The 27483-nt window shown below is 43.6% G+C and overlaps 1 protein-coding gene across 1 annotated transcript; it reads right to left on the reverse strand.

Annotated features, from left to right (window-relative positions):
- Window positions 1-6340: 6340 nt before the first annotated feature.
- LOC110516884 (beta-crystallin B1-like) lies at window positions 6341-12026 on the reverse strand. The gene is made up of 6 exons (XM_036934060.1): window positions 11962-12026; window positions 11198-11292; window positions 10106-10224; window positions 9555-9687; window positions 8507-8649; window positions 6341-7326 (listed from the first exon to the last, which is right to left on the reverse strand). The coding sequence occupies exons 2-6, from the start codon at window positions 11285-11287 to the stop codon at window positions 7155-7157; spliced, it is 657 nt and encodes a 218-aa protein (XP_036789955.1). The 5' UTR covers window positions 11288-11292; window positions 11962-12026; the 3' UTR covers window positions 6341-7154.
- Between the last annotated feature and the right edge of the window lie 15457 nt (window positions 12027-27483).

The raw sequence follows: 27483 nt of genomic DNA on the forward strand, positions 1-27483 counted from the left end.
AGCTCTGTCCAGCCCAAGCACATCATAGATGAAACTCAGGCTGTTCTCCGTGCACCTTACTTTTTGTAGCAGGTTAGGAGAATTCGGGGTTAGGAAATTGGTTAGGGTTAGATAAAATGCAAAATTGTCCGCGACACAACTCGGACATATAACCCTGCGAACGCCTTGTTTCCACTAACGCGATTCTGCTATTAGACTTGGAAATACCCATAGAGATAGATAGAGCACTCATCATGGATATTATCATAGAGGTCTTTCACAATATTAAAGTAGTCAACTGGATGAATTTGGAGCAATCAGCCTAAACAAGAAGAACATGTACTACTTTAAAAACGAGATAGCCTCAATGGCACTGCCCATGATGGTACAGACACAAAGATGAGTCCTCTGTCTATCTCTATGGAAATACCCTGCCTGGTCCTTTGAATCCACCTGTACACTCATATACAAATATAATCAAGGTTTGAAATTATTCAGTTTTAGTCAAACATTATATCTGTTTTTATATTTTCTGGTGGTTAATTTTCTGTCTAAAAATTATTTGTATTGATGTTCCGGTCCCCCGACTATCCGCTGAAGAAAACGATCTGCCCGCAGGCTGAATCCCTGGTCTACATTAAACTACCTCCTTACCTCCTTACCTCCTTTCCTTGATTGAGAAAACGATCTGCCCGCAGGCTGAATCCCTGGTCTACATTAAACTACCTCCTTACCTCCTTACCTCCTTTCCTAGATTGAGAAAACGATCTGCCCGCAGGCTGAATCCCTGGTCTACATTAAACTACCTCCTTACCTCCTTACCTCCTTTCCTAGATTGAGAAAACGAACTGCCCGCAGGCTGAATCCCTGGTCGACATTAAACTACCTCCTTACCTCCTTACCTCCTTTCCTAGATTGAGAAAACGATCTGCCCGCAGGCTGAATCCCTGGTCTACATTAAACTACCTCCTTACCTCCTTACCTCCTTACCTCCTTTCCTAGATTGAGAAAACAATCTGCCCGCAGGCTGAATCCCTGGTCTACATTAAACTACCTCCTTACCTCCTTACCTCCTTTCCTAGATTGAGAAAACGATCTGCCCTCAGGCTTAATCCCTGGTCTACATTAAACTACCTCCTTACCTCCTTACCTCTTTTCCTAGATTGAGAAAACGCCTGCCCACAGGCTGAATCCCTGGTCTACATTAAACTACCTCCTTACCTCCTTACCTCCTTTCCTAGATTGAGAAAACGATCTGCCCGCAGGCTGAATCCCTGGTCTACATTAAACTACCTCCTTACCTCCTTACCTCCTTTCCTAGATTGAGAAAACGATCTGCCCGCAGGCTGAATCCCTGGTCTACATTAAACTACCTCCTTACCTCCTTACCTCCTTTCCTTGATTGAGAAAACGATCTGCCCGCAGGCTGAATCCCTGGTCTACATTAAACTACCTCCTTACCTCCTTACCTCCTTACCTAGATTGAGAAAACAATCTGCCCGCAGGCTGAATCCCTGGTCTACATTAAACTACCTCCTTACCTCCTTACCTCCTTTCCTAGATTGAGAAAACGATCTGCCCTCAGGCTTAATCCCTGGTCTACATTAAACTACCTCCTTACCTCCTTACCTCCTTTCCTAGATTGAGAAAACGCCTGCCCACAGGCTGAATCCCTGGTCTACATTAAACTACCTCCTTACCTCCTTACCTCCTTTCCTAGATTGAGAAAACGATCTGCCCGCAGGCTGAATCCCTGGTCTACATTAAACTACCTCCTTACCTCCTTACCTCCTTTCCTAGATTGAGAAAACGAACTGCCCGCAGGCTGAATCCCTGGTCGACATTAAACTACCTCCTTACCTCCTTACCTCCTTTCCTAGATTGAGAAAACGATCTGCCCGCAGGCTGAATCCCTGGTCTACATTAAACTACCTCCTTACCTCCTTACCTCCTTACCTCCTTTCCTAGATTGAGAAAACAATCTGCCCGCAGGCTGAATCCCTGGTCTACATTAAACTACCTCCTTACCTCCTTACCTCCTTTCCTAGATTGAGAAAACGATCTGCCCTCAGGCTTAATCCCTGGGCAACATTAAACTACCTCCTTACCTCCTTACCTCCTTACCTCCTTTCCTAGATTGAGAAAACGCCTGCCCACAGGCTGAATCCCTGGTCTACATTAAACTACCTCCTTACCTCCTTACCTCCTTTCCTAGATTGAGAAAACGATCTGCCCGCAGGCTGAATCCCTGGTCTACATTAAACTACCTCCTTACCTCCTTACCTCCTTTCCTAGATTGAGAAAACGATCTGCCCGCAGGCTGAATCCCTGGTCTACATTAATCTACCTCCTTACCTCCTTTTCTAGATTGAGAAAACGATATGCCTGCAAGCTGAATCCCTGGTCTACATTAAACTACCTCCTTACCTCCTTACCTCCTTTCCTAGATTGAGAAAACGATCTGCCCGCAGGCTGAATCCCTGGTCGACGTTAAACTACCTCCTTACCTCCTTTCCTAGATTGAGAAAACGATCTGCCCCCAGGCTGAATCCCTGGTCGACATTAAACTACCTCCTTACCTCCTTTCCTAGATTGAGAAACACTATGTTCATGTTTACTTGAGGTGTTTGAGTGTAAACCCTACACCTGATTTCACCCAGCCATTGAGGGTTTAAGCCCAACTAATATTAAAATATTGTCAACTTTTTAATCATCTTGTTAGTTGGGTGGTGAACCTGTAACATTGCATTTATATAAGGGAGTTGGGGGGGGGGGGGGGGGGCGGGGGGCTAGCTTTAGACTGATGTCATCGGTTCTATATTATTATTAGACCAAAGGTGTGGGTGTTATGAAGAATCTGTCAGTAATTTATGAGTGAGTGAGAAACCATGTTAGCTACCTTGTGTTGAAATAAGATGAATATTATACTTTGGAGTGTAAATAGAGGACAGACTACGTCATCGACACTCTCAGAACAGCCCTACTTGTTTGTACAATGTACACATAGAAACACGAATATCTGTTCTACTCTTGTTTTACTTTTTTAAATGATTTCTGTACATTATTTTGGTGTTTTTCTTTCTCACCTTTTATTATTTTATTTGCTAAGCACTTTAAACTGCATTTTGTAAAGAAATAACTTTACAAATAAAGTTTGATTTGATCGTTTCTGACCTGCGTATGTGCAGTGGACATGAGTCGGTCATGATTGTTCAAGTTAACGTGAGGAGGTAGCAAGCCCTGCATGGGGATTTCATGTGGCCCTTGGTCAACAAAGGATTTCCTCTTGGTCTGGTGGTTTACACGTTGGTTTCTACAGCGGCAGACCGGGGTTCATAACCCGCCTAGAACATATTTGTCTGTGTTATTGTGTCAGTCCAACACAGGTGGTACAGCATGTGAGCTGTTAACGTTGAAGAACCCCTCCACTGTACTCTAACTAGACTGTAGTTATATGAAGAACCCCTCCACTGTACTCTAACTAGACTGTAGTTATATGAAGAACCCCTCCACTGTACTCTAACTAGACTGTAGTTATATGAAGAACCCCTCCACTGTACTCTAACTAGACTGTAGTTATATGAAGAACCCCTCCACTGTACTCTAACTAGACTGTAGTTATATGAAGAACCCCTCCACTGTATCCTAACTAGACTGTAGTTATATGAAGAACCCCTCCACTGTACTCTAACTAGACTGTAGTTATATGAAGAACCCCTCCACTGTACTCTAACTAGACTGTAGTTATATGAAGAACCCCTCCACTGTATCCTAACTAGACTGTAGTTATATGAAGAACCCCTCCACTGTACTCTAACTAGACTGTAGTTATATGAAGAACCCCTCCACTGTACTCTAACTAGACTGTAGTTATATGAAGAACCCCTCCACTGTATCCTAACTAGACTGTAGTTATATGAAGAACCCCTCCACTGTACTCTAACTAGACTGTAGTTATATGAAGAACCCCTCCACTGTACTCTAACTAGACTGTAGTTATATGAAGAACCCCTCCACTGTACTCTAACTAGACTGTAGTTATATGAAGAACCCCTCCACTGTACTCTAACTAGACTGTAGTTATATGAAGAACCCCTCCACTGTACTCTAACTAGACTGTAGTTATATGAAGAACCCCTCCACTGTACTCTAACTAGACTGTAGTTATATGAAGAACCCCTCCACTGTACTCTAACTAGACTGTAGTTATATGAAGAACCCCTCCACTGTACTCTAACTAGACTGTAGTTATATGAAGAACCCCTCCACTGTACTCTAACTAGACTGTAGTTATATGAAGAACCCCTCCACTGTACTCTAACTAGACTGTAGTTATATGAAGAACCCCTCCACTGTATCCTAACTAGACTGTAGTTATATGAAGAACCCCTCCACTGTACTCTAACTAGACTGTAGTTATATGAAGAACCCCTCCACTGTACTCTAACTAGACTGTAGTTATATGAAGAACCCCTCCACTGTACTCTAACTAGACTGTAGTTATATGAAGAACCCCTCCACTGTACTCTAACTAGACTGTAGTTATATGAAGAACCCCTCCACTGTACTCTAACTAGACTGTAGTTATATGAAGAACCCCTCCACTGTACTCTAACTAGACTGTAGTTATATGAAGAACCCCTCCACTGTACTCTAACTAGACTGTAGTTATATGAAGAACCCCTCCACTGTACTCTAACTAGACTGTAGTTATATGAAGAACCCCTCCACTGTACTCTAACTAGACTGTAGTTATATGAAGAACCCCTCCACTGTACTCTAACTAGACTGTAGTTATATGAAGAACCCCTCCACTGTACTCTAACTAGACTGTAGTTATATGAAGAACCCCTCCACTGTATTCTAACTAGACTGTAGCTAGATGAAGAACCCCTCCACTGTATTCTAACTAGACTGTAGCTGTATGAAGAACCCCTCCACTGTATTCTAACTAGACTGTAGCTATATGAAGAACCCCTCCACTGTAGTCTAACTAGACTGTAGTTATATGAAGAACCCCTCCACTGTATTCTAACTAGACTGTAGTTATATGAAGAACCCCTCCACTGTATTCTAACTAGACTGTAGTTATATGAAGAACCCCTCCACTGTATTCTAACTAGACTGTAGCTATATGAAGAACCCCTCCACTGTATTCTAACTAGACTGTAGTTATATGAAGAACCCCTCCACTGTACTCTAACTAGACTGTAGCTATATGAAGAACCCCTCCACTGTATCCTAACTAGACTGTAGTTATATGAAGAACCCCTCCACTGTATTCTAACTAGACTGTAGCTATATGAAGAACCCCTCCACTGTATTCTAACTAGACTGTAGCTAGATAAAGAACCCCTCCACTGTATCCTAACTAGACTGTAGCTGTATGAAGAACCCCTCCACTGTATTCTAACTAGACTGTAGCTGTATGAAGAACCCCTCCACTGTATTCTAACTAGACTGTAGCTAGATAAAGAACCCCTCCACTGTATCCTAACTAGACTGTAGCTGTATGAAGAACCCCTCCACTGTATTCTAACTAGACTGTAGCTATATGAAGAACCCCTCCACTGTATTCTAACTAGACTGTAGCTAGATAAAGAACCCCTCCACTGTATCCTAACTAGACTGTAGCTGTATGAAGAACCCCTCCACTGTATTCTAACTAGACTGTAGCTATATGAAGAACCCCTCCACTGTATTCTAACTAGACTGTAGCTAGATAAAGAACCCCTCCACTGTATTCTAACTAGACTGTAGTTATATGAAGAACCCCTCCACTGTATTCTAACTAGACTGTAGCTAGATGAAGGACATATGAAGAACCCCTCCACTGTACTCTAACTAGACTGTAGCTATATGAAGAACCCCTCCACTGTAGTCTAACTAGACTGTAGCTATATGAAGAACCCCTCCACTGTATTCTAACTAGACTGTAGCTAGATGAAGAACCCCTCCACTGTAGTCTAACTAGACTGTAGCTAGATGAAGAACCCCTCCACTGTAGTCTAACTAGACTGTAGCTATATGAAGAACCCCTCCACTGTATTCTAACTAGACTGTAGCTAGATGAAGAACCCCTCCACTGTAGTCTAACTAGACTGTAGCTAGATAAATAACCCCTCCACTGCTATTGCTGCCATGATATCACACAATCAATGTATAAAAGGCTCATTATTTGTTCTGTCTAAAACCTGATGAAGTCCAAGACACAAAACACGTTGGTTTTGCTTTTAACAATTAAGAAACTTTCTTATTAACTTCCACTGTCCTCTAAGAGTTGCTGGATCTCCTCTCTGTCACACAATCACCACCACAAGATAAAAATTTGATTAAATAAAGAATCCGAGGAGAAATCAGGTCAAGTTTAGTCTCTTTATTTGGGTTAGGATAGAAGAGGGTGCAGGGTCTGAGGACAAGCTTTTACAGTGACTGTGGCAGAGGTACGCAGCACATTTCCTTGAATCCTAGAAGTCTAGAACCCTAGACACCGTTCCCTCTTCTAGCCACGACAACAGACCCACACACACATCCGTACCCCCATAGATCAGAGTCAAAGGAGACACATTAGTCGTCTCGTTTTGGGCTGAATTTACGTTTGAAGAGAAACAGGATGGTTGGATGAAAAGTAAATTATGCGAGGGGGAAAAAGAGAGAGAGAGAGGGGAAGGGAGGGGTCTGAAAATAACAGAGACGGGGAGAGAGAGAGAGAGAGAAAAATAGAGAGAATATCTAGCTATCTACCTATCAACCCACCACCTCTGGTCTTTGTTGATCTGTGAGTTGTTGTCGTTGTTTATTTACGTCAATAGTCTTAGAATCCATTGTTGTTTAGTGGTGTTGACGTATCTGTCCAATCAGGGCGGCTGTACGCCACAAGTCTTACATCTCTCAAACAGGTAGAGGGCGTCGTCTCAAGAGGGGGAAAAAAACAAGTACCTCCCTCCATCCCTCGCTCTCTCCCTCGCTCTAAAAAAAAAGATTTAACCACGGAGAGGATCACCGGGGGGGGGGTGAGGGGTCGGATGGAGGGATGGAGGGAGCTTTCTATCTTCCTATAGATAGGGTGCTTTCTTCCTGTCCCTTTTAGCCTTCCCCCCTCCTCCTCCTCCTCCTCTACTGTGCCCTTCCTCCGCCTCTCCTCCGCTCACTCTCTTTCTCGCCCTCTGGGACCCTCACTTGCTGGACAAGGTGTAGCAGCCGTGCTGGTGCCACTGCATGTCGCGGATACGCCTCACAGACTGGAACTGGGGGTGCCGGGCACCGAACTCGTTGAAGTGCCGGTACTCACCCTTCTCCAGGAGGTACTGGGAACCACGGTATCCAGGGAACTGGTAACCCACCCAGCTGGAAGAAAACAGCAGAGGAGAAGGGGGATGAGTGGAGGGATGGAGGGATGGAGGGAGAGAGATAGATGGGAGAGAGAGGAGAAGTTGGAAAGGGCTGAGTGAATGAGGGCTGGAATGGGGGAAGAGAGGGACATAGATGGGAGAAAGAGAGAGGATGAAGAAGAGATGAACAGAGGCAGAGAAATAAAGACGGAGAGAGAGAATCAACAGTGTGAGATAGAGAGAGAGGGCAGGAGGGACACAGAGGTAGAGAAATTAGCAAAAAAGAGTAAAGTAGAAAAGAAAGTGAGAACCCAGGGAGAGAACTGATGGAGACAGAGAGAAAAGATGAGAAGCCGACAGCATCAGAGGAACAGGCAGGGGAGCTGGGAGCTGTGAGGGAGAGAGATGTCTTGTTAAATAGAGGTATTGATCTGTTTGTCACGTTTTGCCTGTTGTGCCACAGGTCTGTCCGTTTGATGTTTCAACCAGAGGGGAACCTGTCTACTCACTGTGGGCCAAACACATCAGATACACACACACACACATGTACATGCACACAGATACACACACACACATGTACATGAACGAACACACACAAACAAACGGTGCTATATAAAACCCTTTGTTCTGATTCTGAAGAGGCTGTTTAAAACAGGAAAGACATCCTGACATCAGTCCTGCTGCCTTTCGGAAAGTGAATCACAGATCTTCAGGGATACGTCCCAAATGGTGCCCTATTCCCTATTTAGTACACTACTTTTGACCAGGGCCCATAGTGCATATGAAGGGAATAGGGTGCCATTTGAGAGGCAGACTAGATTCTATTTGAAGTATGTAGACACAGGAAGCCAGAGGGAAACAGAGAGCCTATATATTAAATGATCTTCTAAATGGAATCCCTCTGACAATTAAAACTATTGTGGAAACTTTCGTCATTCCAAACTATTTTAGGAACAGTTTCTGAATTCTATTATTTACATAGAAACGGTGGAACGACTCAGCCATTTGAAATGAATGAATCATTTGTACAATAGATTACAAACAATCTAAGGTATCTAGGTTTGGTGATGCCTGGTTGTTTATGTCATAATGACATTACTATCTCATCCACTTCCTGTTCTATCTCATCCTATAGACCAATGGCATGTTTGTCTGCGATGTGGGTGTGTCCTGTTGCCGCAGCGAGGACCACTCACCTTCCGCAGCTGACCATGATGCTGCCGACCCTATCGGTGAATCCGTAGGAGAACAGAGAGGGAACATCATCATCCATGATCTCCATCTTACGACCCTTGAACTCTCCAACCTCGAACAGGCAGATCTTGTGCTTCTCAGGGTCCTGAGAGAGAGGGGATAGGGGGAAAGAGGGGAGGGAGGTGGGGGAGAGAGAGAGGTGGAGTTAAAAACTAACATAACATAACTAACAGATAACAGGCCGAACTGATCAATTTGGATAAATTAATGGATGGATGGATGGATGGATGGATGGATGGATGGATGGATGGATGGATGGATGGATGGATGGATGGATGGATGGATGGATGGATGGATGGATGGATGGATGGATGAATGAATGAATGAGTAGATGAATGAATATGGATGGATGGATGAATGGATGAATGAGTAGATGGATGGATGGATGGATGAATGAATGAGTAGATGGATGGATGGATGGATGGATGGATGGATGAATGGATGGATGGATGGATGAATGAATGAATGAGTAGATGGATGGATGGATGGATGAGTAGATGGATGGATGGATGGATAAATTAATTAATGAATAGATGAATGAATATGGATGGATGGATGAATGGATGAATGAGTAGATGGATGGATGGATGAATGAATGAGTAGATGGATGGATGGATGGATAAATGAATGAATAGATTAATATGGATGGATGGATAAATGAATGAATAGATGAATGAATATGGATGGATGGATGGATGAATGAGTAGATGGATGGATGGATGGATGGATGGATGGATGGATGGATGGATGGTTGGATGGATGGATAAATGGATGGTTGGATGAATGAATGAGTAGATGGATGGATGGATGGATAACTAATGAATAGATGAATATGGATGGCTGTTAAGAGAGATGATTACTAACAGCAGAAATACATGACTATCAGATACGTGCATGTAAATGTATTCTGGCCAATGACAGAGATGTAGTGCTGGAGAGATGGAAGGACAGAGTGATGGGGAGAGACAAATGGAGGAGTGTGTGACATACCATGCGGACGGGCCTGAAGGACAGCAGGTAGTCGTTCTTCTGACAGTTGCTCCAGGAGTCCCAGCGAGGGTACTCTCCCTTCTCCAGGATGAACATCTCACCACAGAAGTTCATCTGCTCATAACCCACAAAACTAATAGAGGGAGAAAGGGGAGAGAGGGGGGGGGGAGAGAGGGAGTGAGAGAGGGAGAGGGGAAGAGGGGTAAGGGAGGGAGAGGATAGAGGGGGAGGTGTAAGGGTGGGGGTGGAGATTGGGGGAGAGAGAGGGAGAGGGGAAGAGGAGGGGTAAGGGCGGGGGAGGAGAGGGGGAGAGAGAGAGGCAGAAACACATTGAGAACCATGGTTGCAGCAACATTTGATAGGAATAAATGTTAGTTTGTGTTAGATTGACAAACAGGTATGGGTGTGTCATAGTAACGTTAGTGTAAGGAAAAGATTTCACTACAAGTGCATGTGGGAATTAGGTGTGTGTTGGTGAAGCTGAGGTGTGTGTGTGTGTGACACAAATGAGGTGTGTGTGTGTGTGTGTCGAGGGACAGGCTGGTACTCACGGCCCGCAGTCGACACGCAGGGAGCGGACCCTGTCCATGCCCATGTCACACACGTTCATGCACTCATTGGTGATCTCCATACAGCGGCCCTGGAAGTTCTCCTGGTCGAAGACGCACATCTGAGATGGAGGGAGGGAGGGAGGGAGGGAGGGAGGGAGGGAGGGAGGGAGGGAGGGAGGGGGAGAGAGAGAAAGAGGTAGAGGGAGGGAGGGAGGGAGGGAGGGAGGGAGGGAGGGAGGGAGGGAGGGAGGGAGGGAGGGAGGGAGGGGAAGAGCAAGAGAGAGTGCGAGAGAGAGAGAGAGAGAGAGAGAGAGGAGAAAGATAAAAGAGATTGGGAAAAAGAGAGAAATTACAGTTTAATTCTCACATCTTTTTCTTTGAGGCTGAACTGTGTAATGTAACAAAACAAACACTTTTTGAATCGCAAATGGTCCCCTATTCCCTATATAGTGCACTTGGGCTCTGGTCAAAAGTAGTGCTCTACATAGGAAATAGGGGGCCATTTTGGACACAGACACTGTCCTTGTGTGATTCTCTTAGAACGCCTCCACACACACATAGCTATGGCAACTGTGACTTACCACCACAGGCAACTACAGGCATTGTGTGGAAACAGTGTGTGAGTAGTTATGTACGAGTGTCAAAGTACCAACAATTATATAACATATATGTGTGGCCATCTGGTTTTGTATGCGTACATTATGTGTGTGTGTGTATATATACATGTGTGTGTGTGTGTGTGTGTGTGTGTGTGTGTGTGTGTGTGTGTGTGTGTGTGTGTGTGCGTGTGTGTATGCATGAATGTGTTTGTGTGTGTATGTGTGTGTGTGTGTGTGTGTGTGTGCGTGTGTGTGTATGCATGAATGTGTTTGTGTGTGTATGTGTGTGAATGCGTGCATGAATGTGTTTGTGTGTGTATGTGTGTGAATGTGTGTGTGTATGTGTGTGTGTGTGTGTGTATGCATGAATGTGTTTGTGTGTGTATGTGTGTGAATGCGTGCATGTGTGTGTGTGTGTGTGTGTGTGTGTGTGTGTGTGTGTGTGTGTGTGTGTGTGTGTGTGTGTGTGTGTATATGCATGCAGGTGTGTTACCTTGTAGGCGTTCATGCCCATCTCAGATCTCTTCCCCTGGGCGGCCTTGCCGTCGGTCTGGGAAGCAGATTTCGACTTATCTCCAGACATGATGACTGGAACAAAAACAGAGGGATGACGGAGGGAAGGAAATTAAAGGAGGTAAAGAAATGTACGAGGGTTCAACACACTGCTGCTAAGTTTAATGCTGTTTAAACAGACACAGCTCATTTACCACTTTATCCCATTGAAGTCTACAACTTTTTCCCAAACGTACTGTGTTCTAGACAGTAGACGGTACCCCTGCTTTAGTCCTTAGCTCCTTAGCAAAGCCTGTAACTGATCAACGGAACAGAAAAACATGAGTAGCCATCTTGGATGAAGTTTAACCACATGACCCCTACTGGCCACTTGAAATGTTTCCTCGAGTTCCCTTACGATCCAAACGTCAGTAAGAACAGAAATGAACAGTTTGTTGTTGTTGTTGTTTTGCCCATGTAAAGCATGGCCACTTAAAAAGTAAATGAATCTCCAATGTAAAAGAGTCAACCAGATATTATAGATAACAAGAACCTACAGATGTATTAAACAATCCCTGTGGAACTAGAAACACGTCAATGAAGGAAAATAAGTTATTTATGTGTTCTGTCTATCTATTACTATGATGCCATTTAAGAGTGACCTGTATTTGAATTTGATGTTTGAGATACCTAATCTATCCCTCTCTCATCCCCCATTTTCCCTCATCCCCCATCTCTCTGTATCTCTGTGTGCCCGTCTCTTACCTCTGCTCAGTGTGTGGGTACAGGAGTGGGCTCAGGCGGTCAGTGTGTGAGAGGAGAGGGCCCTCCCGGACCTTTTATATGCTGGCGCCCAGAGAGGGGGGATTAGAGTGACAGAGAGAAACCCGCTGAGCTCACAGCCAGGGAAGAATAGAAACCCCCCCATCATCAAAGAGAGAGAGAGAGAGAGAGAGAGAGAGAGAGAGAGAGAGAGAGAGAGAGAGAGAGAGAGAGATGTAACTACTGCATGAGTACGGAGATATGTATGGTAGTTGGTGAGTGAAGTGTTGTCATGATGCACAGGTCTGTCTGAGAAGTTTTTAAACTTTTGTAAGTTTATTTATTTATTTACATTTATTTAACTAGGCAAGTCAGTTAAGAACAAACTCTAATTTACAATGACGGCCTACCAAAAGGCAAAATGCCTCCTGCGGGGACGGGGGCCTGGGATTAAAAACAAATAAAAAATACAATATGAATATGGGACATCATTTTGGACCTGTTGTTATCAGGAACGTGTTTTCATGGAACACTGTCATTTCCTCCACTATACATGAAGTCCTTATTCCTTCTCATCAGTTTTATTCATCTTTGGTTCTACCGCTTCTGTTTCACTCCCATATTCATGAAGCGTGCTGATCTAGGATCAGGTCCCCCGGTCCATCTAATCTTATTTATTATGATCTAACAGGAAAAACTGGAAAACAGGAAAAATCCTAGATCAGCACTACTTTGAGACGCGTTATGAATACGGCCCTAAATCCTAGATCCGAGCTAAAGGTTATGCTTGGTATTTGCAATTGTATTTATTATGGATCCCAATTACTTCCTGCCAAGGCAGCAGCTACTCTTCCTGTGGTCCAACACAATTAAGGCAGTTTATACCATTTTAAAAACATGACAGTACATCCACATATGTCTCAACACACTGGTGTTGGGGTGGGGACATTTGATCCTAGATCAGTGCTTAGAGGTAACATCTGTTTGGAGAGAGATTGGTTGAGAGAGCAGAGCGATAGATGGATCTCATTTGATAATATTTGATGGATAATACAGTTGTCTTATGGACAAGGAGATACATGTTTGAAAATCATGTGTTCTATGGTAGTATGGTAGTATGGTAGTATGGTCTGTGGTAGTATGGTAGTATGGTCTATGGTAGTATGGTAGTATGGTAGTATGGCCTGTGGCAGTATGGTAGTATGGTCTATGGTAGTATGGTAGTATGGTCGGTGGTAGTATGGTCTATGGTAGTATGGTAGTATGGTTTATGGTCTATGGTAGTATGGTAGTATGGCCTGTGGTAGTATGGTAGTATGGCCTATGGTAGTATAGTAGTATGGTAGTATGGTCTATGGTAGTATGGTAGTATGGTAGTATGGTAGTATGGTAGTATGGTCTATGGTAGTATGGTAGTATGGTCTATGGTATATGGTAGTATGGTAGTATGGTCTGTGGTAGTATGGTATGTGGTAGTATGGTAGTATGGCCTATGGTAGTATGGTAGTATGGTAGTATGGTATATGGTAGTATGGTAGTATGGTCTATGGTAGTATGGTCTATGGTAGTATGGTAGTATGGTCTGTGGTAGTATGGTCTATGGTAGTATGGTAGTATGGTAGTATGGTATATGGTAGTATGGTAGTATGGTCTATGGTAGTATGGTCTATGGTAGTATGGTAGTATGGTATGCGGTAGTATGGTAGTATGGCAGTATGGTGGTATGGTAGTATGGTCGATGGTAGTATGGCCTATGGTAGTATGGTAGTATGGTAGTATGGTATATGGTAGTATGGTAGTATGGTCTATGGTAGTATGGTCTATGGTAGTATGGTAGTATGGTACGTGGTAGTATGGTAGTATGGTAGTATGGTATGTGGTAGTATGGTAGTATGGTAGTATGGTAGTATGGTCTATGGTAGTATGGTCTGTGGTAGTATGGTCTATGGTAGTATGGTAGTATGGTCTATGGTAGTATGGTAGTATGGTAGTGTGGTCTATGGTAAAATGGCAGCATGGTAGTATGGTCTATGGTAGTATGGTCGATGGCAGTATGGTAGTATGGTAGTTTGGTCTATGGTAGTATGGTAGTATGGCCTATGGTAGTATGGCAGTATGGTCTATGGTAGTATGGCAGTGTGGTCTATGGTAGTATGGTAGTATGGTCTATGGTAGTATGGTAGTATGGTAGTATGGTCTATGGTAGTATGGTGGTATGGTCTATGGTAGTATGGTCTATGTAATATGGTAGTATGGTCTATGGTAGTATGGTAGTATGGTAGTATGGTATATGGTAGTATGGTCTATGGTAGTATGGTCTATGGTAGTATGGTAGTATGGTATGTGGTAGTATGGTAGTATGGCAGTATGGTCTATGGTAGTATGGTCTATGGTAGTATGGTAGTATGGTATGTGGTAGTATGGTAGTAGTATGGTCTATGGTAGTATGGTAGTATGGTCGGTGGTAGTATGGTCTATGGTAGTATGGTAGTATGGTTTATGGTCTATGGTAGTATGGTAGTATGGCCTGTGGTAGTATGGTAGTATGGCCTATGGTAGTATAGTAGTATGGTAGTATGGTCTATGGTAGTATGGTAGTGTGGTGTATGGTAGTATGGCAGTGTGGTCTATGGTAGTATGGTAGTATGGTCTATGGTAGTATGGTAGTATGGTAGTATGGTCTATGGTAGTATGGTAGTATGGTATGTGGTAGTATGGTAGTATGGTCTATGGTAGTATGGCCTATGGTAGTAGGGTCTTAGGTAGTATGGCGGTATGGTCTATGGTAGTATGGTAGTATGGTCTATGGTAGTATGGTCTATGGTAGTATGGTCTATGGTAGTATGGTAGTATGGTCTATGGTAGTATGGTAGTGTGGTCTATGGTAGCATGGCAGCATGGTAGTATGGTCTATGGCAGTATGGTAGTATGGTAGTTTGGTCTATAGTAGTATGGTAGTATGGCCTATGGTAGTATGGCAGTATGGTCTATGGTGGTATGGTAGTGTGGTAGTATGGTCTATGGTAGTATGGTAGTGTGGTCTATGGTAGTATGGTAGTATGGTAGTATGGTATATGGTAGTATGGTAGTATGGTCTATGGTAGTATGGCCAATGGTAGTATGGTCTATGGTAGTATGGTAGTATGGCAGTATGGTCTATGGTAGTATGGTAATATGGTCTATGGTAGTATGGTCTATGGTAGTATGGTAGTATGGTAGTGTGGTCTATGGTAGCATGGCAGTATGGTAGTATGGTCTATGGTAGTATGGTCTATGGCAGTATGGTAGTATGGTAGTTTGGTCTGTGGTAGTATGGTAGTATGGCCTATGGTAGTATGGCAGTATGGTCTATGGTGGTATGGTAGTATGGTAATATGGTCTATGGTAGTATGGTAGTGTGGTCTATGGTCTATAGTAGTATGGTAGTATGGTCTATGGTAGTATGGTAGTATGGTAGTATGGTCTATGGTAGTATGGTAGTATGGTATGTGGTAGTATGGTAGTATGGTCTATGGTAGTATGGCCTATGGTAGTATGGTCTATGGTAGTATGGTAGTATGGTAGTATGGTCTATGGTAGTATGGTAGTGCTGTCTATGGTCTATGGTAGTATGGCGGTATGGTCTATGGTAGTATGGTAGTATGGTAGTATGGTCTATGGTAGTATGGTAGTATGGTATGTGGTAGTATGGTAGTATGGTCTATGGTAGTATGGCCTATGGTAGTATGGTCTATGGTAGTATGGTGGTATGGTCTATGGTAGTATGGTAGTATAGCAGTATGGTCTATGGTAGTCTGGTAGTATGGTATGTGGTAGTATGGTAGTATGGTCTATGGTAGTATGGCCTATGGTAGTATGGTCTATGGTAGTATGGTGGTATGGTCTATGGTAGTATGGTAGTATAGCAGTATGGTCTATGGTAGTATGGTAGTATGGTATGTGGTAGTATGGTAGTTTGGTAGTATGGTCTATGGTAGTATGGTCTATGGTAGTATGGTCTATGGTAGTATGGTCTATGGTAGTATGGTAGTATGGTAGTGTGGTCTATGGTAGCATGGCAGCATGGTAGTATGGTCTATGGCAGTATGGTAGTATGGTAGTTTGGTCTATAGTAGTATGGTAGTATGGCCTATGGTAGTATGGCAGTATGGTCTATGGTGGTATGGTAGTATGGTAGTATGGTCTATGGTAGTATGGTAGTGTGGTCTATGGTAGTATGGTAGTATGGTCTATGGTAGTATGGTAGTATGGTATATGGTAGTATGGTAGTATGGTCTATGGTAGTATGGCCTATGGTAGTATGGTCTATGGTAGTATGGTAGTATGGCAGTATGGTCTATGGTAGTATGGTAGTATGGTCTATGGTAGTATGGTCTATGGTAGTATGGTAGTATGGTAGTGTGGTCTATGGTAGCATGGCAGCATGGTAGTATGGTCTATGGTAGTATGGTCTATGGCAGTATGGTAGTATGGTAGTTTGGTCTGTGGTAGTATGGTAGTATGGCCTATGGTAGTATGGCAGTATGGTCTATGGTGGTATGGTAGTATGGTAATATGGTCTATGGTAGTATGGTAGTGTGGTCTATGGTCTATGGTAGTATGGTAGTATGGTCTATGGTAGTATGGTAGTATGGTCTATGGTAGTATGGTAGTATGGTAGTATGGTCTATGGTAGTATGGTAGTATGGTATGTGGTAGTATGGTAGTATGGTCTATGGTAGTATGGCCTATGGTAGTATGGTCTATGGTAGTATGGTGGTATGGTCTATGGTAGCATGGTAGTATAGCAGTATGCTCTATGGTAGTATGGTAGTATGGTATGTGGTAGTATGGTAGTATGGTCTATGGTAGTATGGCCTATGGTAGTATGGTCTATGGTAGTATGGTGGTATAGCAGTATGGTCTATGGTAGTATGGTAGTATGGTATGTGGTAGTATGGTAGTATGGTAGTATGGTAGTATGGTCTATGGTAGTATGGTCTATGGTAGTATGGTCTATGGTAGTATGGTAGTATGGTAGTGTGGTCTATGGTAGCATGGCAGCATGGTAGTATGGTCTATGGCAGTATGGTAGTTTGGTCTATAGTAGTATGGTAGTATGGCCTGTGGTAGTATGGCAGTATGGTCTATGGTGGTATGGTATTATGGTAGTATGGTCTATGGTAGTATGGTAGTGTGGTCTATGGTAGTATGGTAGTATGGTCTATGGTAGTATGGTAGTATGGTCTATGGTAGTATGGTAGTATGGTAGTATGGTCTATGGTAGTATGGTAGTATGGTATGTGGTAGTATGGTAGTATGGTCTATGGTAGTATGGCCTATGGTAGTATGGTCTATGGTAGTATGGTGGTATGGTCTATGGTAGCATGGTAGTATAGCAGTATGCTCTATGGTAGTATGGTAGTATGGTATGTGGTAGTATGGTAGTATGGTCTATGGTAGTATGGCCTATGGTAGTATGGTCTATGGTAGTATGGTGGTATAGCAGTATGGTCTATGGTAGTATGGTAGTATGGTATGTGGTAGTATGGTAGTATGGTAGTATGGTAGTATGGTCTATGGTAGTATGGTCTATGGTAGTATGGTCTATGGTAGTATGGTAGTATGGTAGTGTGGTCTATGGTAGCATGGCAGCATGGTAGTATGGTCTATGGCAGTATGGTAGTTTGGTCTATAGTAGTATGGTAGTATGGCCTGTGGTAGTATGGCAGTATGGTCTATGGTGGTATGGTATTATGGTAGTATGGTCTATGGTAGTATGGTAGTGTGGTCTATGGTAGTATGGTAGTATGGTCTATGGTAGTATGGTAGTATGGTATATGGTAGTATGGTAGTATGGTCTATGGTGGTATGGTCTATGGTAGTATGGTAGTATGGTAGTATGGTGGTATGGTCTATGGTAGTATGGTAGTATGGTAGTATGGTAGTATGGTGGTATGGTCTATGGTAGTATGGTAGTATGGTAGTATGGTCTATGGTAGTATGGTAGTATGGCCTATGGTAGTATGGCCTATGGTAGTATGGTCTATGGTAGTATGGTAGTATGGTAGTATGGTGGTATGGTCTATGGTAGTATGGTAGTATGGTCTATGGTAGTATGGTGGTATGGTCTATGGTAGTATGGTAGTATGGTAGTATGGTCTATGGTAGTATGGTCTATGGTAGTATGGTAGTATGGCCTATGGTAGTATGGCCTATGGTAGTATGGTCTATGGGAGTATAGTAGTATGGTAGTATAGTAGTATAGTAGTATGGTAGTATGGTGGTATGGTCTATGGTAGTATGGTAGTATGGTAGTATGGTGGTATGGTCTATGGTAGTATGGTAGTATGGTAGTATGGTAGTATGGTGGTATGGTCTATGGTAGTATGGTAGTATGGTAGTATGGTCTATGGTAGTATGGTCTATGGTAGTATGGTAGTATGGTCTATGGTAGTCCCCCTGTTATTTCGTCATTGTAGCTACACCAACAAGAACATCATGTGAATGGGTTAGAACATAACAATGCAGCTTTTCAGTGGTTGTTTTTTTAAACATATTCTTCCTGACTTCTCAGAAATGGCCCCTTAGTGCAGGTAAAGTGACTTCTACATCCCTATTATAGATAGTTGGCCTACTTTTGGTGAGGTACACAACATGAATCATCTCACTGCCCAAGTAGCATCGTCAGTAAATGTACAGCTATTGAGTGAATTGTCATCTCCCCAACATGGACATGTTCATGTTAAATTGTATGTTCATGTTAAATCCAATTACATTGGATAAAACCATTTAATGACACATTATCAAGTAGCAGGCCTCATGTTAGACACCACTGAACTGTACCAACATGCCAAATATACAAAATACTTCACGACTCTGTGACATAGAGTAGGACCAATTAGATCTAAGGTCAGTTTATATGATTTCGCTCCTACTGATACAGCTTAGAATATGGAGAGGGTAAGCTGATCCTAGAACTGTGCCTAGAGACAGTTATCTGAATCCTAAATGGCACCCTGTTCCCTATTTTTAGTGCACAATAATTTTTTTAACCCCTTACAGTACCTTGCGAAAGTATTCGGCCCCCTTGAACTTTGCAACCTTTTGCCACATTGCAGGCTTCAAACATAAAGATATAAAACTGTATGTTTTTGTGAAGAATCAACAACAAGTGGGACACAATCATGAAGTGGAACGACATTTATTGGATATTTCAAACTTTTTTAACAAATCAAAAACTGAAAAATTGGGCGTGCAAAATTATTCAGCCCCCTTAAGTTAATACTTTGTAGCGCCACCTTTTGCTGCGATTACAGCTGTAAGTCGCTTGGGGTATGTCTCTATCAGTTTTGCACATCGAGAGACTGACATTTTTTCCCATTCCTCCTTGCAAAACATCTCGAGCTCAGTGACGTTGGATGGAGAGCATTTGTGAACAGCAGTTTTCAGTTCTTTCCACAGATTCTCGATTGGATTCAGGTCTGGACTTTGACTTGGCCATTCTAACACCTGGATATGTTTATTTTTGAACCATTCCATTGTAGATTTTGCTTTATGTTTTGGATCATTGTCTTGTTGGAAGACAAATCTCCATCCCAGTCTCAGGTCTTTTGCAGACTCCATCAGGTTTTCTTCCAGAATGGTCCTGTATTTGGCTCCATCCATCTTCCCATCAATTTTAACCATCTTCCCTGTCCCTGCTGAAGAAAAGCAGGCCCAAACCATGATGCTGCCACCACCATGTTTGACAGTGGGGATGGTGTGTTCAGCTGTGTTGCTTTTACGCCAAACATAACGTTTTGCATTGTTGCCAAAAAGTTCAATTTTGGTTTCATCTGACCAGAGCACCTTCTTCCACATGTTTGGTGTGTCTCCCAGGTGGCTTGTGGCAAACTTTAAACGACACTTTTTATGGATATCTTTCAGAAATGGCTTTCTTCTTGCCACTCTTCCATAAAGGCCAGATTTGTGCAATATACGACTGATTGTTGTCCTATGGACAGAGTCTCCCACCTCAGCTGTAGATCTCTGCAGTTCATCCAGAGTGATCATGGGCCCCTTGGCTGCATCTCTGATCAGTCTTCTCCTTGTATGAGCTGAAAGTTTAGAGGGACGGCCAGGTCTTGGTAGATTTGCAGTGGTCTGATACTCCTTCCATTTCAATATTATCGCTTGCACAGTGCTCCTTGGGATGTTTAAAGCTTGGGAAATATTTTTGTATCCAAATCCGGCTTTAAACTTCTTCACAACAGTATCTCGGACCTGCCTGGTGTGTTCCTTGTTCTTCATGATGCTCTCTGCGCTTTTAACGGACCTCTGAGACTATCACAGTGCAGGTGCATTTATACGGAGACTTGATTACACACAGGTGGATTGTATTTATCATCATTAGTCATTTAGGTCAACATTGGATCATTCAGAGACCCTCACTGAACTTCTGGAGAGAGTTTGCTGCACTGAAAGTAAAGGGGCTGAATAATTTTGCACGCCCAATTTTTCAGTTTTTGATTTGTTAAAAAAGTTTGAAATATCCAATAAATGTCGTTCCACTTCATGATTGTGTCCCACTTGTTGTTGATTCTTCACAAAAAAATACAGTTTTATATCTTTATGTTTGAAGCCTGAAATGTGGCAAAAGGTCGCAAAGTTCAAGGGGGCCGAATACTTTCGCAAGGCACTGTATGTCTCTCCAATTTCGTGGTATCCAATTGTTAGTAGTTACTTTCTTGTCTCATCGCTACAACTCCCGTACGGACTCGGGAGAGGCGAAGGTCAAGAGCCATGTGTCCTGCGAAACACAACCCACGCCACACTGCTTTTTAACACAGCGCACATCCAACACAGAAGCCAGCCACACCAATGTGTCGGAGGAAACACCGTATACCTAGCCAGCGTGCACTGCGGCCAGCCCACCACAGGAGTCACTAGTGCGTGATGTGAGGTTATCCCCAAACCCTCCCTAACTCGGACGACGCTAGGCCAATTGTGTGCCGCCCCATGGGCCTCCCGGGCGCGGCCGGCTGCGACCGACCCTGGGCTCGAACCCAGAGTCTCTGGTGGCACAGCCTTAGACCACTGCGCCAACCGGGATGCCCCTTAGTGCACAATGTTTGACCGGGACCCATAGGAAATAGGGTGCCATTTGGAACATAGTCACAGTTTCCACCTCATACCAGAGGTATGTACAGTAGCCATTTTGGATCTGTGCCCTCATCACTTCTGAACAGTAGCATGTCTGGATGGGAGGAGTCTGTGGGGCCATAGAACAGGGGGCCGAGTTCAGTGCGATGCCACACAACAGAATGTTCAGATAGATATGTATCAAGTAGAACAGTCACATAGAATAGGGATTAGGGCAGTGGTTCCCAAACTTGGGGGTCAGGACTCCATGTGGCATCCCTTAAAATTGAAATGGGATTCCCTGAGAAAATCTGTAACCTCATCAAACAAATGAACACCCTTTCCCTATTCAAATGGGCATAGAACATATTATGGTCAACTAACAGCCTTTTACACTATTAGAATACGCTTTTGTGACATTATTATGTGTTGGGCCAGGCTGCTGGACCTAACATTGTGTGAATATCAACCATAGAGATGGAAAGAGGTCTCATCTATCTCCATTGAAAATAGTAAATGTTCTACTTTTGTGTTTGATAAAACTGTCAAGTTTATAATTGTGATTTATCCTCACCTGTGGTGCTGGCGTCCTGAACCAAATGTTGTGTGTCATTCATTCATTGTGGCCACTAAATGATAATATATACAGTGCCTTGCGAAAGTATTCGGCCCCCTTGAACTTTGCAACCTTTTGCCACATTTCAGGCTTCAAACATAAAGATATAAAACTGTATTTTTTTGTGAAGAATCAACAACAAGTGGGACACAATCATGAAGTGGAACGACATTTATTGGAAATTTCAAACTTTTTTAACAAATCAAAAACTGAAAAATTGGGCGTGCAAAATTATTCAGCCCCTATACTTTCAGTGCAGCAAACTATCTCCAGAAGTTCAGTGAGGGTCTCTGAATGATCCAATGTTGACCTAAATGACTAATGATGATAAATACAATCCACCTGTGTGTAATCAAGTCTCCGTATAAATGCACCTGCACTGTGATAGTCTCAGAGGTCCGTTAAAAGCGCAGAGAGCATCATGAAGAACAAGGAACACACCAGGCAGGTCCGAGATACTGTTGTGAAGAAGTTTAAAGCCGGATTTGGATACAAAAAGATTTCCCAAGCTTTAAACATCCCAAGGAGCACTGTGCAAGCGATAATATTGAAATGGAAGGAGTATCAGACCACTGCAAATCTACCAAGACCTGGCCGTCCCTCTAAACTTTCAGCTCATACAAGGAGAAGACTGATCAGAGATGCAGCCAAGGGGCCCATGATCACTCTGGATGAACTGCAGAGATCTACAGCTGAGGTGGGAGACTCTGTCCATAGGACAACAATCAGTCGTATATTGCACAAATCTGGCCTTTATGGAAGAGTGGCAAGAAGAAAGCCATTTCTGAAAGATATCCATAAAAAGTGTCGTTTAAAGTTTGCCACAAGCCACCTGGGAGACACACCAAACATGTGGAAGAAGGTGCTCTGGTCAGATGAAACCAAAATTGAACTTTTTGGCAACAATGCAAAACGTTATGTTTGGCGTAAAAGCAACACAGCTGAACACACCATCCCCACTGTCAAACATGGTGGTGGCAGCATCATGGTTTGGGCCTGCTTTTCTTCAGCAGGGACAGGGAAGATGGTTAAAATTGATGGGAAGATGGATGGAGCCAAATACAGGACCATTCTGGAAGAAAACCTGATGGAGTCTGCAAAAGACCTGAGACTGGGACGGAGATTTGTCTTCCAACAAGACAATGATCCAAAACATAAAGCAAAATCTACAATGGAATGGTTCAAAAATAAACATATCCAGGTGTTAGAATGGCCAAGTCAAAGTCCAGACCTGAATCCAATCGAGAATCTGTGGAAAGAACTGAAAACTGCTGTTCACAAATGCTCTCCATCCAACGTCACTGAGCTCGAGCTGTTTTGCAAGGAGGAATGGGAAAAAAATGTCAGTCTCTCGATGTGCAAAACTGATAGAGACATACCCCAAGCGACTTACAGCTGTAATCGCAGCAAAAGGTGGCGCTACAAAGTATTAACTTAAGGGGGCTGAATAATTTTGCACGCCCAATTTTTCCGTTTTTGATTTGTTAAAAAAGTTTGAAATATCCAATAAATGTCGTTCCACTTCATGATTGTGTCCCACTTGTTGTTGATTCTTCACAAAAAAATACAGTTTTATATCTTTATGTTTGAAGCCTGAAATGTGGCAAAAGGTCGCAAAGTTCAAGGGGGCCGAATACTTTCGCAAGGCACTGTAATAACAGCCATTAACAAACCAGAGGCAATCCAATTTGAAGACGCTCTGCTCCCTCCAAACCCTTAGGAATCCCCATCCAGTTGACTACTTTAAAATGGTGGAAGCCCTCAATGACAATGTCCATGCTAAAATGGGTTATATCCGAGTTGATTCCTCTAAATATCTCTATGATATGAACCCACAGCATTAACTAAGGGGTAAAGCATTTCTAAATGGTGTCCTCTCCATTTTCTAGGGTCAATTTGGTGGTCATGTGCGTTTTAGGTGTCCCCAACCAATTGTGTTTCTTTGTTTGTTTCTTTGCGTTGTTTGTAACTCTTTTTTTTTAAATTATTTTGTACATAGTGTTATTTTTGTAAATAACAGCTGGTGCACGATATCTTAGGAAGTATTGAGCTATTGCTCGCCTGAGGTAGAGTATCTCATGATAAGCTGTAGACCACACTATCTACCTAGAGAGTTTTCATCTTTATTTCTCATAGCTGTTTATATACCACCAAAGACTGAGGCTGGCACTAAGACCCCATTGAATGAGCTGTATTCCGCCAAAAGCAAACAAGAAAACATTCACCCAGAGGCGGTACTCCTAGCAGACGGGAACTTTAACGCCGGGAAACTTACATCCGTTTTACCAAATTTCAGCATGTTAAATGTGCAACCAGAGGGAAAAAATCTCTGGACCACCTTTTCTCCACACACAAAGAGACGCATACAAAGCTCTCCCTCGCCCTTCATTTGGCAAATCTGACCATAATTATATCCTCCTGATTCCTGCAAAAATGAAAGCAGGAGGCACCTGTGTCTCTGTCAATAAAAAAGTGGTCAGATGAAGCAGATGCTAAGCTAAAGGACTGTTTTGCTAGCACAGACTGGAATGTGTTCTGGGATTCCTCCGATGGCATTGAGGAGTACATCACATCAGTCATCGGCTTCATCAATAAATGCATCGATGACGTCATCCCCACAGTGACCGTACGTACATACCCCAACCAGAAGCAATGGATTACAGGCAACATCCGCATTGAGCTAAAGGCTAGAGCTGCCGCTTTCAAGGAGCGGGACTCTCACCTGGAAGCTTATAAGAAATCCCGCTATGCCCTCTGACGAACCATCAAACAGCCAAGCGTCAATACAGGACTAAGATCGAATCGACCTATACTGGCTCTGACGCTCGTCGGATGTGGCAGGGCTTGCAAACCATTACAGGCTACAAAGGGAAGCACAGCCGAGAGCTGCCCAATGACACGAGCCTACCAGACGAGCTAAACTACTTCTATGCTCGCTTAGAGGCAAATAACACTGAAACATGCATGAGAGCACTAGCTGTTCCGGAAGAGTGTGTGATCACGCTCTCCGCAGCCGATGTGGGTAAGACCTTTAAACAGGTCAACATTCACAAGCCCGCAGGGCCAGACGGATTACCAGGACATGTACTGTGACCATGCGCTGACCAACTGGTAAGTGTCTTCACTGACATTTTCAAACTCTCCCTGTCCAAGTCCTTAATAACAATATGTATTAAGCAGACCATCATAGTCCCTGTGTCCAAGAACACTAAGGTAACCTGTCTAAATGACTACCGACCCGTAGCACTCACGTCTGTTGCCATGAAGTGCTTTGAAAGGCTGGTTATGGCTCACATCAACACCATTATCCCAGAAACCCTAGATCCACTCCAATTTGCATACCACCCCACCAGATCAACAGATGATGCAATCTCTATTGCACTCCACACTGCCCTTTCCCACCTTGACAAAAGGAACACCTATGTGAGAATGCTATTCATTGACTACAGCTCGACATTCAACACCATAGTGCCTTCAGAACTCAATCAATAAGCTAAGGACCCTGGGACTGGATCCTGGACTTCCTGATGGGCCGCCCCCAGGTGGTAAGGGTAGGTAACAACACATCCGCCACGCTGATCCGCCACACAGGGGCCCCTCAGGGGGTGTGTGCTCAGTCCCCTCCTGTTCACTCACGACTGCATGGCCAGGCACGACTACAACACCATCATTAAGTTTGCCGTTGACACAACAGTGGTAAGCCTGATCATCGACAACGACGAGACAGCCTACAGGGAGGAGGTCAGAGACCTGGCCGTGGGGTGCCAGGACAACAACCTCTCCCTCAACGTGATCAAGACAAAGGAGATGATTGTGGACTACATGAAAAAGAGGACCGAGTACGCCCCCATTTTCATTGACGGGGCTGTAGTGGAGAAGGTTGAGAGCTTCAAGTTCCTTGGTGTCCACATCACCAACAAACTAACATGGTCCAAGCACACCAAGACAGTCGTGAAGAGGGCACGACAAAACCTATTCCCCTTCAGGAAACCGAAAAGATTTGGCATGGGTCCTCAGATCTTCAAAAGGTTCTACAGCTGCACCATCGAGAGCATCCTGACTGTTTGCATCACTGCCTGGTATGGCAACTGCTTGGCCTCCGACCACAAGGCACCACCGAGGGTAGTGCAAACAGCCCAGTACATCACTGGGGCCAAGCTTCCTGCCATCCAGTACCTCTATACCAGGCGGTGTAAGAGGAAGGCCCTAAAAATCCAGCCACCCTAGTAATAGACTGTTCTCTCTGCTACTGCATGGCAAGCGGTACCGGAGCGCCAAGTCTAGGTCCAAGAGGCTTCTAAACAGCCCAAAGCCATAAGACTCCTGAATATCTAATCAAATGGCTACCCAGACTATTTGCATTGCCCCCCCCCCCCCCCCCCCCCCCTCTTTCACACCACTGCTTCTCTCTGTAGTTACAGTGCCTTGCGAAAGTATTCGGCCCCCTTGAACTTTGGGACCTTTTGCCACATTTCAGGCTTCAAACATAAAGATATAAAACTGCCTTTTTTTGTGAAGAATCAACAACAAGTGAGACACAGTCATGAAGTGGAACGACATTTATTGGATATTTCAAACTTTTTTAACAAATCAAAAACTGAAAAATTGGGCGTGCAAAATTATTCAGCCCCTTTACTTTCAGTGCAGCAAACTCTCTCCAGAAGTTCAGTGAGGATCTCTGAATGATCCAATGTTGACCTAAATGACTAATGATGATAAATACAATCCACCTGTGTGTAATCAAGTCTCCGTATAAATGCACCTGCACTGTGATAGTCTCAGAGGTCCGTTAAAAGCTCAGAGAGCATCATGAAGAACAAGGAACACACCAGGCAGGTCCGAGATACTGTTGTGAAGAAGTTTAAAGCCGGATTTGGATACAAAAATATTTCCCAAGCTTTAAACATCCCAAGGAGCACTGTGCAAGCGATAATATTGAAATGGAAGGAGTATCAGACCACTGCAAATCTACCAAGACCTGGCCGTCCCTCTAAACTTTCAGCTCATACAAGGAGAAGACTGATCAGAGATGCAGCCAAGAGGCCCATGATCACTCTGGATGAACTGCAGAGATCTACAGCTGAGGTGGGAGACTCTGTCCATAGGACAACAATCAGTGGTATATTGCACAAATCTGGCCTTTATGGAAGAGTGGCAAGAAGAAAGCCATTTCTTAAAGATATCCATAAAAAGTGTTGTTTAAAGTTTGCCACAAGCCACCTGGGAGACACACCAAACATGTGGAAGAAGGTGCTCTGGTCAGATGAAACCAAAATTGAACTTTTTGGCAACAATGCAAAACGTTATGTTTGGCGTAAAAGCAACACAGCTGAACACACCATCCCCACTGTCAAACATGGTGGTGGCAGCATCATGGTTTGGGCCTGCTTTTCTTCAGCAGGGACAGGGAAGATCGTTAAAATTGATGGGAAGATGGATGAAGCCAAATACAGGACCATTCTGGAAGAAAACCTGATGGAGTCTGCAAAAGACCTGAGACTGGGACGGAGATTTGTCTTCCAACAAGACAATGATCCAAAACATAAAGCAAAATCTACAATGGAATGGTTCAAAAATAAACATATCCAGGTGTTAGAATGGCCAAGTCAAAGTCCAGACCTGAACCCAATCGAGAATCTGTGGAAAGAACTGAAAACTGCTGTTCACAAATGCTCTCCATCCAACCTCACTGAGCTCGAGCTGTTTTGCAAGGAGGAATGGGAAAACATTTCAGTCTCTCGATGTGCAAAACTGATAGAGACATACCCCAAGCGACTTACAGCTGTAATCGCAGCAAAAGGTGGCGC

Source organism: Oncorhynchus mykiss, chromosome 10 (assembly GCF_013265735.2).
Source record: "Oncorhynchus mykiss isolate Arlee chromosome 10, USDA_OmykA_1.1, whole genome shotgun sequence".
Classification (NCBI taxonomy): Eukaryota; Metazoa; Chordata; class Actinopteri; order Salmoniformes; family Salmonidae; genus Oncorhynchus; species Oncorhynchus mykiss.

Coding starts and splice junctions, on each gene's coding strand:
- LOC110516884 (XM_036934060.1), bottom strand. CDS start 11,287: ATGTCTGGAGATAAGTCGAAATCTGCTTCCCAGACCGACGGCAAGGCC. Junction 10,225..11,197: donor TGGGCATGAACGCCTACAAG/GTAACACACCTG, acceptor CCTCCATCTCAG/ATGTGCGTCTTCGACCAGGA. Junction 9,688..10,105: donor CTGCGTGTCGACTGCGGGCC/GTGAGTACCAGC, acceptor TCCCTCTATTAG/TTTTGTGGGTTATGAGCAGA.